Source organism: Doryrhamphus excisus, chromosome 8, assembly GCF_030265055.1.
Source record: "Doryrhamphus excisus isolate RoL2022-K1 chromosome 8, RoL_Dexc_1.0, whole genome shotgun sequence".
NCBI classification, from domain to species: Eukaryota; Metazoa; Chordata; class Actinopteri; order Syngnathiformes; family Syngnathidae; genus Doryrhamphus; species Doryrhamphus excisus.
The window spans coordinates 3,424,086-3,439,347 of NC_080473.1; the positions used below are offsets into that span (position 1 = coordinate 3,424,086).

General features: G+C 41.3%; 1 protein-coding gene across 1 annotated transcript; it reads left to right on the forward strand.

Moving 5' to 3' along the window:
- The first annotated feature begins 2,147 nt into the window (after nt 1-2,147).
- tmprss13a (transmembrane serine protease 13a) lies at nt 2,148-15,190 on the forward strand. Its single transcript, XM_058080882.1, has 13 exons — nt 2,148-2,316; nt 6,119-6,290; nt 6,365-6,475; nt 7,550-7,732; nt 7,825-7,951; nt 8,029-8,124; nt 8,247-8,290; nt 9,712-9,874; nt 9,969-10,147; nt 11,367-11,465; nt 11,626-11,768; nt 11,864-12,016; nt 13,616-15,190. Exons 1-13 carry the CDS (start codon nt 2,299-2,301, stop codon nt 13,628-13,630), a joined length of 1,503 nt encoding a protein of 500 aa, XP_057936865.1. The 5' UTR covers nt 2,148-2,298; the 3' UTR covers nt 13,631-15,190.
- Nucleotides 15,191-15,262: the final 72 nt, after the last annotated feature.

The window sequence follows — 15,262 nt, forward strand, 5'->3', positions numbered from 1 at the left end:
GTTAGGAGTTTTCCCAAAAATTCCCATATTTACTGTCATTTCATTGTTTCTAGGGGAGTTCATTCATTCATTCATTTTTTACTGCTTATCTTGGAGCCTATCCCAGCTGTCTTCGGGCGAGAGCCGGGCTACACCCTGGACTGGTGGCCAGCCAATCACAGGGCACATATAGACAAACAACCATTCACACTCACATTCATACCTATGGACAATTTGGAGTCGCCAATTAACCTAGCATGTTTTTGGAATGTGGGAGGAAACCGGAGTTCCCTTAGAAAACCCACACATGCAAACTCCACATGCAAACTCCACACAGAGATGTTCGAGGGTGGAATTGAACTTGGGTCTCCAAGCTGTGAGGCCTGTGTGCTAACCACTCGACCGCCATGCAGCCTTTGAAAACTATTACAGTAAAATCCTGCTTCTTCTACAGGCTTACATTCCTCAGAAGGTACAGTGTTCGCCACCGGATGGTTGCTGGTTCGATCCTCAATCCCGCTGTCAACTTATTCCAACATTCAGGCTGTAGTTTTACTTTCCAACATTCCAAATTCTGATGTTGTTGGTCTTCTAAAAACGAATGTCAAATTAAATGGCGCCCACAACTGCTGCAAGATCATTTTATATTTTCCCTTACTGTAACATCCCATTTATAATATAAGTGACATGGTTTAGGAGCTAAATTGGTTGTTTCCAAACGTGATTGATGTCTGATGGTTCGATCCTCAGTCCCACTTTTTCCATCATTCAGAATTTTCCCATTTTTTAATTTTTTCCTTTGGAAACAAATTGACAATTTTAGTCACCCCCTGTGGTGGAATTAAAAAAAACATTTTGCTTATTCCATACATGCTGACATGGCTCCTAGAGTGGTCGTCTCCCAACTTGACTTTTGCTAGTTCGATCCTCTACTGACATAGCTTCATCTGTGATCATCCCTCCAGCGTGGTTGGGCATGCACTGAACACCTCCTCGGGGAGGCCTCTGGTCTGGATATCTCACTCCCATTTCTTCTTTTTACATTTTGAAGCTCTACTTAGAAACTCCTTAAGATCCAACAACACACAGTATGATGGGACTACCCTCGTTTCTTCAGTTTCTTGTTCATTTGGTACATTTGTTTGGACAAATATAGTGATGGTAACAACTTAGGTGGCTCGTATCAAGAAAAGCATGGAAATGGCTAGATATCAAAACGAGCAACAGAGCAAATTTACACTTCCTGTTTCCATGTATTAACAAGCTGACTGGGTACTGACAGGGACGTTTGTTCAGGAGTTATTTTTGGGGGTGGAAAATGAAAGTGTTTATTAACTGACTGATCCATGTCTTACTTTAACTTACCAAATATGACTCAAATGTTTGAAATCATTTTCCATATGTTGATTCAATCGATGCCCTTTATCGAGCAGGTTTGTCATGGTAGTGGTTAGCGAACATATGCAGCATTTCAGTCACATCAGTCACAGGAAACTGGTTTTTATCACAGAAGCAAGCTTATCTGCTCACAAATTCTAATGAGTCATTTGGAAATGTTTGCATTACATTTGCTTGTGTTACTCTAATTATGCTATATGCTATATTTTAAATCTAACCCTTGGCTGAGTAGAAAAAATATATAAATAAAAAGTTCAAATGAAAAAGATTTTTAGGCCTGCATTTGTACTTGAGTGAAATTTCCGCAACAACAATACTTTAGTACTCTTTCCACCTCTCATTGACGATTCAATTATGACAAAGTGCTGTTCCTTTAAATGTTGTCATTTGCAGTTTCCTTTTTGGTTTCTCACCTCTTTTGTTTTTTGTAGGTCACATGACTTCAGAAAAAACAGTTCGGTTCACCAGCAATTGGCCGCTGGACCATCAACATTATGCTGCCCCCTGCTGGGTGGGGTGTATACCACCTGAGACGACCACCTGACTAGTAGAACTATTGCTTTAACTTAAGACCAGAGGCCATCAAATGGTGTCAAGCGACACAATAGCGCTGCACACTGCTCAACCAGCTGTGGCGGTCCCGACCTGCCAAGAAACCGGTTCGGCAGGTGCGTAAACTGGTCTACGTGGGCACGCCCGCCTCTGTGGACTAGATTGAATAAGAGATTTGGAGAAATCTACAGAAGCTGTACGTGGGAGGAGCTGAGATCTGTGACTCTGCTGATGGAGGTCAGTGACAATCCCGGCGGAGAAGATTGTGGAGCCATCAGTTTCCAGTGGGTCATGTGATTGACCAAGCTCCGCCCATATCGTCTCACCTCCACTGTCTAACTCGTCCCTGTCTTACAATCACGGAGTTCGATGGCAAAGCTTAACCAGGTAAGTTGTGTATTTGTTTTACTCCCTGATGGTTCTTCCTTTGGGTTCCTCCTTCTTCATCCCAGATACTAAAAAGTTTTGAGGGACATGAAAACTGAAAAACTAAAGGTAGCGTTTATTATTTATTGTTTTCTTTTTGTATAACCGCCTAAAATATGTAAACCTTTTTACTGGTCAGTCATTTCCTTTTTGTAATTATCTTGCTGTCAGTCTTCTTAAACTGGATGTACAATCAACAATTTTACCTCATGTTTTTCCCAGTTTATGTACACTGACTCGGTTTTTGTACAATATTGAATGTTGGATTTCCAGCGCCGAACAAAACATGTTGCTGACTGCAAAATAACCCGCCATGGGACCAAAGAGAGTTGTTAGAGCCAGTAATTTGATAAAGAAGGCCAGAAACACTATTGAATTCAATCTCGCCAGGAGGTACAGGAAGTAATGGGAATGGTAATGGTTTTATTTCATTTGAACATGCACCAGATTACAATTGAGTGCATCCCATAATCAGTTCACAGTTCCACATGTCCAAAAGGAGTAGGAAGAAGCAAAGCTTTTTAAATCCTACCCCTCCTTATGGTACTTTTACAATCAGTAACTGTTACATTTGTTCACTTCCTGCTTTCCATAATATAATTTAAGTTTTTTATTTTATTTTATTTTAATTCATTCATTCACTTTCTACTGCTTTTTCCTCACGAGGGTCGCGGGGGTGCTGGAGCCTATCCCAGCTGTCTTCGGGCGAGAGGCGGGGTACACCTTGGACTGGTGGCCAGCCAATCACAGGGCACATATAGACAAACAACCATTCACACTCACATTCATACCTATGGACAATTTGGAGTCGCCAATTAACCTAGCATGTTTTTGGAATGTGGGAGGAAACCGGAGTACCCGGAGAAAACCCACGCATGCACGGGAAGAACATGCAAACCCCACAAAGAGATGCCCTCGCGGGGAATCGAACCTAGCTATGTGTCCGTTCATTCCTGCTTGAAATTTCTACTTCCCTATGGTAAACAACTATGGTTTGTTTGTTTCAATAAAGCTTGATTGTTGATCGAGCTGCACCTTTGTCCTTCCCAGCATGCTTTGCTGTAGTTAAAATGATGACTTTTGACTATTTTTAAGGTGTCTCTTTAAGGTGTTATTTTGTACAGACAGGGCGTAATAGTCAAAGTGCTGGCATTTAGTCGTGTACAGTTAAATTATTTTGACTTTTATTCTGAATCCGGCACCCTTATTAAGAAAGGTTGTGAATTTTATACTATTTACAATATTTTTTCCACTTATGGAGTGGAGTAATTCATACTAGCGTAATCACTTAATTACGCAGATTGCTGTACTCACTTTGTTTGATAAGGTTGGTGAGGCGAGTCAACGCAATGCTATTCAGATGACATTGCAGTTTAACATGTTCCGTGATGGAAAAATATATTATCTAACCTTGTTTTTTCAGTTCATTTTAACGCCTGGTACAACGAAAGGTACATTTATTTGGACAAATTTAATGAACATTAACCTTACTGTAGTACTGTGAATTGTCTCCACAAGGTAATATGGGGTACAGATTATAAAATTGCCACCCCCTCCACAAAGAAAAACAAAAAATATGAATTTATTGTTCATATTTGAATGATCTATGGTGATAATTCCCAGCTGAACCCCCTGAAAACAGTGTCTGAATGTAAATCTCACGTAATGCCTTTTGCGTATTGTGGTATCGTAAATAATAGCCCTTTAAATGCAGTGTAAACCTATGAAATTGACATTTAACAGTCATTTTTCCCTGACAATGAAGGCGTGCAAAGCGATCCGTATGTCCGAGAGCTGGGGAATATGATCAACCTGCTCCTCCACCTGTTTCATCTCAGCCATTTTTACCCCAATTAGACTCGCCTACAGGCGGATATCGAAACCTGACCATAGGACCGTGGAAAAGCTGTTATGAAACACCTTTTGTAGAAAGGGGCCTCTGCTCGTAAGATCCTCTCATTCTCTTCCTTTTTATATTCGGAAAGGAATGATCAAAAACCCATTGGAGACGTGACTTGGCCCTCATTCTTCTTTAACTACACTCATTCTCCATCTATTAAAGGCTTCTTGTGATTGGAAAAGGTCTCATCCCCAACATTCCGTCAGGTGACACTGCAAAGTCATGATGCAGTCGACCGAGCGCAAACAAGTTTAACCGCTTGACAATCAACATCTGGGACCACTTTTACCTGTTCAGGGTTCCTCAGCGTGAACACTGACTTATTCTGACTTATTCTGACGGGCACTCAGGAAAAATAAAAAGGACTTAGATGGAGATATGGCTCTTCATTGAAGGTCAAGACGGAGAGACTATGTGATCTATCATGTGATCTATCATCATTAGTCATCCAAATTCAGACGTAGATCGGAAATTATGATGATGGTAATAATGGTTCAGATTATTTGGCACATGCACATAACCTGTGCAAGTCGAGGAAAAGGAATAGGAGGAAGCAGAGTGTGGAAGCAATGACTAGTAGTTTTTATGGAGACAAATATTTACAGTTTTTTTGGGGTAATTTTTGGTTTTTATTTTATTGTCTCAAAAAAAATACTAGGAAATTTATAACTTGAATGACGGGATTTTTTTTTATTAATGATGTCATTATTCATTTATTAATAATAAATTATTAATATATTTGGTAACTTGAATCAACATCATATTTTTTATAACATATTTTATAATATAAGATTTTAAATTTTGTGGCTTTGCTCTATCACATTTTTCAAAAATATGAATAAATAATGCTTCTTGATATTTGAATATGACCAATATTAAGTCAGAAAATATTCGTAATTCAGCAAATATTCTGTATTTTTTGCCTAATGAAGCATTTTAAAACATAAAAGCGGCTAAATAAACCGAAATGAAAACAATGCAGTCAAAGACTGATATGTAGTATTCTACAGTCATCACTATGTTCCTGTTATGTTCGGTAGAATACGGTGTGACACACAAGCACCAGAATTGATCACTGAAAACAACAGCTTTTTATTGATTGTTATTACCATCACCTCATAATAATCACTAACACAAGCTACTGTTGCGGACATAATACACGCCATGCTTAGACGCAACTCTGAACCCCCAACATCACTTCCTGTCTGCCCCTCAAGCACTGGAACACGTTTAGAGTAACATGCTCAAGCACAAGTCTTATTTATGTCCTTAGTGGCTTATTATCTCTTATCATGGGATCTATATTGGGCAATTGGAATGTAAAGGTGACTATAGGGGTGTTATTTTATGTCTTCAGGGCTCTAATAATGTTAAAACCCGTACTAAGAAGGTCGTAAACAGGCTGTAACTACAAAAATATACTGTATTTTTTTCTGTATTGTTATATGAAACTGATATATGTATATATACCAGTAAAGTGTTTATTTATTCCCTTATCGTGAATCATGAGTAAAAATGCTTCCTTGTTCTCACACTGTCAAAGTTTAATTCCAATACTTGCCCGTGGCTGCCTTGACGTCAAACTTGCTAAGGAAATAGCGTGTCATGAAAAATGAGGAAATAATCTTCTCACCGTTGCTAGGAACTATAGCTGTGTCTTTGTCCTGTAAGGTACTTACCTGGGTGTGGACCATGGGTTTAATATTTGTATTGCACGAAGGACAATGTGGCTTATTAATCTGTTCTCTTTGGCCTATCGAATGCAAACCTGCTGCTAGTGATGTGTAATTTATATGTTAGTATCAGGCCACAATGTTTTCCAGGAAAATAGACTGTAATGATGATTATTTTCCTTTCACACAGAACGACGCACCTCCTCCTTACTACTCCGTCACTGTGCACACCCAGCCCCCCCTCAGGTCCTATGAAGAGGTGGTGTACGGCGTGGGGCCTGGCCAGACCGCCGCCAACCAGCATTACATCCCCCAGTATGCGCCACCTGTGGCAGCTCCCCAAATAACACAGTCAGACACACGTGAGTTTCTTGTATTAACATATGCAAATCAGCAGGCAAGGCAAAACAATTATGCTATTTGCTGTGTTTTACAGACACCGGAAGAAAGAGGAAGGGCTGCTGTGACCGTAAGGCCCAGTGTTACGGAGGCGGATGTGGGGCTTTTCTGTTGTGTGCTTTACTGTCTGTAGCCATCTGGCTGGCAGGTGTGTATTCACCCCGACAGCCGCACATCAGCATTCATATTCATTTGCTCTTTTATTAAATATTGTCAGCGCCGGTCAATGAAGAGAGTGTTTAAGGGCTGCTTTGAAGTGCATTGTTAGTATGCACTATGCTGGAAGATTATTATTCAGTGCTACAGTTTTGTACAAAATATGCATTGGGAGAAAATTTGCATATAGTGTTTTTTTTTGGTGTTGGGGGGGGGGGGGGGGCACTGTACACTCTCCAAACACATTCTGCACTAGGAGGCCGTGACTCAGCAATTTGCTCCAATTGTTGCTCCATTGTGTTGACAATGATCATTTTAAATTGCACCTTTTACTCCGTGTCCCAAGCCCCCACCAGTCGCTGGTGCGGGGATGGCCTGCGACACCCTCCGCCGTACCGTCGCCCTCCACGGCAGCCCGGTCCCAGCCCGGGTAGGGCCGGCGTCCACCGCCGCCCTCCTCCCACCTATGCCCACGTGTGAGTCAGGGCGGCACGGCGGTCGAGTGGTTAGCGCACAGACCTCACAGCTAGGAGACCAGGGTTCAATTCCACCCTCAGCCATCTCTGTGTGGAGTTTTCATGTTCTCCTCGTGCTTGCGTGGGTTTTCTCCGGGTACTCCGGTTTCCTCCCACATTCCAAAAACATGCTAGGTTAATTGGCGACTCCAAATTGTCCATAGGTATGAATGTGAGTGTGAATGGTTGTTTGTCTATATGTGCCCTGTGATTGGCTGGCCACCAGTCCAGGGTGTACCCCGCCTCTCACCCGACGACAGCTGGGATAGCTGACACTCGTGAGGAAAAGCGGTAGAAAATGAATGAATGAATGAATGACTCCGTGTCCCAACATGACTATTGCACTGGTGTGTCATAGGCTGGCCACAATAAAAGGCCACTCCAAAATGTGCAGTTCAAGCGTGGTGATTGAATAAATAATGACTATTCGTTCAATGAGTATTCAAGTGTCTTCAACTGGACATGGCTCTTTAACATTTCCTACTAGAACTTTTATTCCTGTTTATGATTCAATGACAAACATGACTTGACCCCGTTTCCTCCAATGGCAGTGCGCTTTGGTACCACCTTGGTGACCCAGGCGATAAACAACAACAACAACAGCAACAACCAGCAAACAAGTGGTGACACAGGTGGCGGACTGCCTTTGAGAAACGACACCTGCCCTGTGAACGCTACCATCGAGTGCGATGGCGTCAGGGACTGCGAGCTTGGCTCTGACGAAATGGACTGCGGTGAGTGTAGAACTGGTTTGGATGTGAGCGCCCTTGTGCAGCGAGTACGACTACATTATTATTAACCAAATATTTTTCTCATCTTTCGACAGTGAGGTTTGTAAGTGGTAACCGTCTGGAGGTCAGGACCGCTGAAGATGGACGCTTTCTTCCTGTCTGCTTCAGCGGCTGGAACCAGAGCAATGCTGACCAGACCTGTGCCCAGCTTGGCTTTAGAAGGTAACGACTCAGCACTTCTTACCGTATGTGAGTCTTGTTCTGGGATATACCTTAATACCTTTTCTCCTTGTTTTTAGCTCCTTTATTAGCAAAGATATTTCATCTCTGGCCTCCCTTGGTCTGACAGTGACCACCAGATTGTCTGAAACCATCCAGGGTCAAGTGGAACTCAGGTAAATAGTCATTCTTAACCCTCTAAAGGCCACTTGCGTTGGCACAAAAAATATCCTTGTGTGTATAAAATAGTGTATGTTAGTGTATATGTGTCATTTTTCTTTTCGTTTTTTTGCGGCAGTTCCTCCTGTCAAGACCAAAACATTGTCTCCCTGCAGTGTGTCGGTAAGCCTGTGCCATCTGTTCCCACAGTCAGATGCCACACACAAACACACACACACACAGCCACACCTTAGTACCTACATTTTTAAAAATTAATAACTAAATCAGGAGTGTCCATACATTTTCATATTGAACCAAATGTAATGCTAAAAGATGTACTGTATGTATATTTATTCCAGCTGTCCAAAATAACTTATTTCATTAATTATATTGAAAGTAGGGCTGCACGGCGGACGAGTGGTTAGCACAGAGGCCTCATAGCTAGGAGACCGGAGTTCAATTCCACCCTCTGTGTGGAGTTTTCATGTTTTCTCCGGGTACTCCGGTTTCCTCCCGCATTCCAAAAACATGCTAGGTTAATTAGCGACTCCAAATTGTCCATAGGTATGAATGTGAGTGTGAATGGTTGTTTGTCTATATGTGCCCTGTGATTGGCTGGCAACCAATCCAGGGTGACAGCTGGGATAGGCTCCAGCACCCCCGCGACCCTTGCAAGGATAAGTGGTAGAAAATGAGTGAATGAATGAAAAAATTATGCTATTATGGGAATAAATACAATAAAATCTATGTTGAAATATCTGAAGAAAAAAACAACACACCCTATGCCCTGTGATTGGCTGGCCACCAGTCCAGGGTGTACCCGCCTCTGGCCCGAAGTCAGCTGGGATAGGCTCCAGCACCCCCTGTGACCCTTGTGAGGAAAAAACGGTAGAAAATGAATGAATGAATATTGAAAGCATAGAGTCCGAACATATCCAACAACACATCTCTAGACCTGCTCGGAACCACACTTCCTCATTGTCAGTGGGTAACCATGAGATGCATTCATGGACACACTGCGTGTATGTGTGGTCTAAATAAACAGAAAGAAAAAGTGGATTTTCTTATCATCCACGAACATAACTCTTATTGCAGAAGTACAACTTGATTTTTTTAAGTATGCTCAAAACATGTGGATACAACTTAAATTACTTGGTATCTTTGAATGCAACCCTCTTCTTTTTACTTCCAAATAGTTCAATAAAGTTATCTTGTACACAGAGTACACTGAACATCCCGTAGGGTGATAATTATAGGTGACAGTGACATTTCCTGTCACATGCGTTTAGAAAGTTAAGCCCAGGAGCCCACTTCATGACCTGGGCTTGTGCTCTGTTCTCTGATTGGTTGTTTCACGGGCACGATACCAGAGCAGCGCGCTCTTAGTGGACAGCTACTGGGGCTGATACTGGACATGGTTAAACTCTATATTTTATCAGTATCACTGCCCTGGGCTTTGACACAGTATCATTTCGGCCTTTTCCCGTATCATTCATGGGCGGTTTCTAGGGTACAGGGCCAATTAATACTGTAGTATGTGATAATCCATGTTGTTGACTATATGTACATATTACGTGGACTGAAAGGTCGTATCGGCTTTACAGACTGTGGCAGACAGCAGTCCACATCTCGCATCGTAGGAGGCAGCATTGCACTGAGGGGTCAGTGGCCCTGGCAGTTATCCCTGCACTTTAGGGGCTCCCACGTGTGCGGAGGGGTCCTGATTGCTCCCGATTACTTGCTGACTGCCGCCCACTGCTTCCCAAGGTGAGCATCTCTTATCGGACGAGGCTTCAGCTTGCATTCCACTACTGCTAATAAAAAAGTTAGCTGACCGTAATGATGTTCTTCCATCGTGCAGGAGTAACCCCTTAATGCTATTGCCTCAGTTTTGGCAAGCGTACGGAGGCGCCGTGTCTCTGAACAATCTATCTCAGCCCTTCCTGGTGGAGAAGATCATACTGCATGAAAACTACAACAACAGGACCAATGATCAAGATGTCGCTCTGCTCAAGCTGACTGAACCGGTTGACTTTAACGGTTGGTACAAGTCCTACTGTTGTCGCTTGTGTGAGTGCTGAGTGTGACACCCGAGCCACATAACCGATATATTGGACGAGTGGAAAGTAAGAATGTGGTCGCGGTTTGATGATGATGATCACCACTGAGCTGTGATGCCTTGCTCAAAACCACGGTGGACATTTCTGCATTGAAACCATCATTCATTCATTTTTGTTAACAAATGGAATAGTAAAATGACAGTATAATCTTATTTAAAACAACTAGATTTAAGGTACTGTGCACAATAGACAAAAATATAATATGATTTGGATGTCTGATAAATATCCCAAAATCAGTAAAAAAAAAATCCCTGATATCGGTATGGGGTTATTTTCCCGATAATGAAAAATGATAATGAAAAAAATGCTGTATACAACAAATATGTGTTCATTCCCCCACAGGAGATATGTCATATTACATTGATCCGTATCGATATCGGCTATCGGACAATTAGACAATATCGACATATCGGTTTGTCAGCAAAAAAGGCAATATGATTTTTTAAATTCGGATTTATTTTATTATTTTGTATATTGATATATTTATTATTTTTAATATTGTGTATTTTTTCTTTATTTTTGTTGAAATAGCATGAGCAACACCACTATTTCTCGCGGGCCACTTTGTGCATAATGTTTTTTCAAAAACATATGAATAAATAAATAATCCTTTTGAATACGACTACTATTAGCCCAAAAATATGCATATTTAAGTAAATATTACCAATATTACATTGTGCATAAATTAAAACGAATTAAAGTACCAATATAAAGCATTTAGAAGACGCATTCAAAGACGTAACGATATGTAGTATTCTACTCTGGTCACTAGGTGTCAGTAATGTGACTGTAATGTTCGGTGAGACACACAAGCACCAGATCGGAACAACAGACTTTTATTGCAGATTTGAATGATCTCATAACAGGAAGTGACCCGCAACATCACTTCCTGTCGACCTCCCCACTCAGCTCCCCTAGCAAAAGTCGTTATTATGTGTAATATATTGGGTAATACGAGGGTAAAGGTGACTATAGGGGAGTTATTTCATGTCTTGGGCGCTCTAATAAATTAAAAACTGTATTTGGGAGGTTGTAAATATATAAGTAATAATGTTAGTATATCTGTTTGCTTTGTAGATACTGTATCAACATATAGATGATTGAGATGTATTTCTACTCCTTTTGTATGTGTCATCCAGCCGATGTTCATCCAGCATGTCTGCCAGTTACTGCACAGCCATTCCCCGATGGAACCACTTGTTGGACCTCAGGCTTTGGAACCACTGAGGCAGGATCAGGTAAGCCTGACCAGACTAGGAACCTGTCAAACCACTTAGGGCCAGGTGTGAAATATTTGTTGAGAAAAAGGGAGGACTGTAACGTTTACATGGCGTATTTAGCCACATAAGATGATTAAATTACAATTTCTTATACATGTGTTGTTTATCTTCCATTCAGGCGGTATCTCCACTGATCTGATGGAGGTGACAGTGGACATCATCGGTAGAGGCGTGTGCAACAGCCCTCGGGTGTATGGAGGAGCTGTGACTGAAAACATGATCTGTGCCGGACACCTGGAGGGAGGACGAGATTCCTGTCAGGTCAGCTGCCGGTCACCGGGCAGATTTGAGAGGACAAATCAGGGTTTCTTTTTGTTTTTTTAATGTTATGTTTATGGTTAACCACATTGCTCTAGGGCGACAGTGGTGGGCCGTTGGTCTGTCAGATTGATGATGTGTGGTACCTGGTGGGCATCACCAGCTGGGGGGCTGGCTGTGCTGAGGTAAACAAGCCAGGTGTTTACACCAGAGTGAACAGTGTTCTTCCTTGGATTTACACCAACATGCAGGTAACACACACACACACACACACACACACTCAATGAATCATGCACAGTATATGCCTTTGGACGCATTAGAATAAACAAACTTAAACTCCTATTGGTACTTCTGTGGCATATTTCCTAGCTACCTTTTGAGTGTTGAGTTGCTGTGAGATGATTTTAGACTTATGTCTAAGATGACACCATGAGTTGTGAGTTTCGTTGTGAGTTTTCTCATAGCTCACGACTGGCTTCTGTCAAATAACACAAGTTGACATGTGAACCTTAAAGATGTACAAATCCTAATTTACTGGACATGGCTTAACACCAGAAATTATGGCAGTAATATTTAGAGAAGTAATATTTAGTCATGAATTTAATGAATAGGAACATTTTAAGATAACATTGCCACTCAACTTTGAAAAATATTTTTCATTCATTCATTCATTTTCTACCGCTTTTCCTCACGAGGGTCGCAGGGGTGATGGAGCCTATCCCAGCTGTCTTTGGGCGAGAGGCGGGGTACACCTTGGACTGGTGGCCAGCCAATCACAGGGCACATATAGACAAACAACCATTCACACTCACATTCATACCTATGGACAATTTGGAGTCGCCAATTAACCTAGCATGTTTTTGGAATGTGGGAGGAAACCGGAGTACCCGGAGAAAACCCACACATGCACGGGGAGAACATGCAAACTCCACACAGAGATGGCCGAGGGTGGAATTGAACCCCGGTCTCCTAGCTGTGAGGTCTGCGCGCTAACCACTAGTCCACCGTGCAGCCCAAAAAAATTTTTTTTTTAATGAAAATACATTTGTCATTTCAAACTACGTAGTTTGAATTTCACAGCTTCGCTCAATCACATTTTGTCTAACATATCTTAGTTAATAAATCATGCTGTTTTGTGGTTGAACACACCCAATTATTAGTAAAATAAATGCTGTATTTTCTGTCTAAATTAAGCATTTTCAAGCATAAAAACAGCTAAATGAACTAATACAAATATAAGCGCCCAGAGGAAGCATTCCGAAATGTGGTATGTAGTATTCCACACTGGTCACAAGGTGCCAGTAATGTTACTGTACTGATCGCCGCAACAACAGGCTTTTATTGCAGGTTTAAATGATCTCACAACAGGTACACTAATCCCTAATAAAAAAAAAAAACTCTAATAAAAATGCAGGCTACTGTCATGGGCGTAACCCACATCGAGCTGAAAGTCAACTCTGAACCCTCAACATCACTTCCTGTCCATCCCTTTCTCAGCTTCTCTAGCATCAGAACAGTCTTATTTGTACTTATTTTCTGTTATTTTGTCTACTATATTACTACTATAATGGGACTGTAAAGGTGAGCAAAGGGGTGTTATTTCATATCTAGAGGGCTCTAATAATGTTAAAAACTATATTTAGAATGTGTGCTACCTACAAAAATATTCCATTTATAAATAAGGGAATTATTAATTATTGGAAATGTACTTATCATGGTCGGGTCTGGAATTTTCCTGTGTGGAATTTTCCACCCCCCCAACACTTAATAAGAAAGAACCACTATCTACCACTATATTTAGCAGTATGTTTATTATTGTGAAATGTTAATTTCACCCTGATCTCTCACAGTTTGAACGGCCTTAATGTCACTTCTTGCTGCCGGCTGGCTGTCTCGTTTTCCCTCGTCTCCATTGAACCGTGCACTATGAAGCTGTCTTCAAACAAAGATGGATGGACCAATGAGGGGACGCTCCAGACAAGAAGAGACAGCGGGATTAAATGTTGCTAATGTTGGAGGTGGCGGGGAGGAGGCACACATCATGTTTACAGCTGCGTGTTGACTCATGACTACAATTTCCCTAATCAAGTTCATTTGAGATGCCAAAATGCTACAGTGGAAGCTAAATAGTCCAATTATCATGTTTTTCTTTTTAGTTGGCCTTTTTTGAAACAGCTGGCGTCTGTTACACGTGAAGAATCACTCAAAAACTAGAAAAAACCTGTTGCAAGATGGATGCGAATTAAGGTCTGGCAACCAGCAGAAACCCCAACCAAACTCAAATAGACCTCTAAACGCCCATCACATACTGGTATACACCTAGCACTCCTCTCAAGCTCACGTCAAGGTGCCACAAGGGGAGTACAAATTACAAAATAAAAGCACCAAAACAGGACTTGAAGCCGGAATGGAAGGAAACCCAAAAGTCCAACCCGTCATGTGGATCGTGACGGCAAGACTCAGTACATGTTACCGCGGTCTTTTACAGAGGTTAACTTCTTTTTACACTTAATAATTGTTTAAAAAAATAATTAATTCATTCATTATCTATCACTTATCCTCACAAGGGTCGCGGGGGGTGCTGGAGCCTATCCCAGCTGTCTTCGGGCAAGTGGTGGGGTACACCCTGGACTGGTGGCCAGCCAATCACAGGGCACATATAGACAAACAACCATTCACACTCACATTCATACCTATGGACAATTTGGAGTCGCCAATTAACCTAGCATGTTTTTGGAATGTGGGAGGAAACCTCGGCCGCCGTGCAGCCTTGTTTTTAAAAATGCGAATTTCACTTGCAAAGGAAGTACTCTCATAATAAACCTTGACTGTCAGTCAGGTTAGGATTTTTAAGTCTTATTGGGCTGAACTTCTTTTTACGCTTACACACAATGTTAAAAAAGGCGATTCTAGTGAGTAAAGTCACCTTTACCATGCACCTGTCTTATTATATTTTCATTTTTTTTCAGTCTTTTATTCCTTCTACATTTGACAGGCGTTTGCTTCTTTTTACACTTATGTGGCGATCAAAACCATTTTTGGGGGTGAACAATGATATTATGGTTTTAATAATGTTGATTAGAGTTCATTTTATTTTTCTAGTGCCTCTCAACACGCCCAGATATATCAACATATTTATATATTTCGCTTATTAAATGTATGAAAATATTACCTGTTCATATCCTGCTTGTATGGTGGTCACAGCTTGACCCATTATAGATGTTCCACTGTAATAAACAAATGCTTGCAGAGATGGGGGCAACATGTCAGAAATGGCACTTTACCGTGTGTGTGTCGAACATTACTGATTACATTATGCATACTGTGATTTTTTTTAATTATATACTGTCTCAAATGTATTTCATATTTATGACCACGTGTTCAATGTGACTCACCTGCATTGTCCATATAAATAAATGCTTTAAGAAATACAAATTTGTCTTGACTGGCTGACCTGTAGAGAGATAGATAGAGAGAGAGAGAGAGAGAGAGAGAGA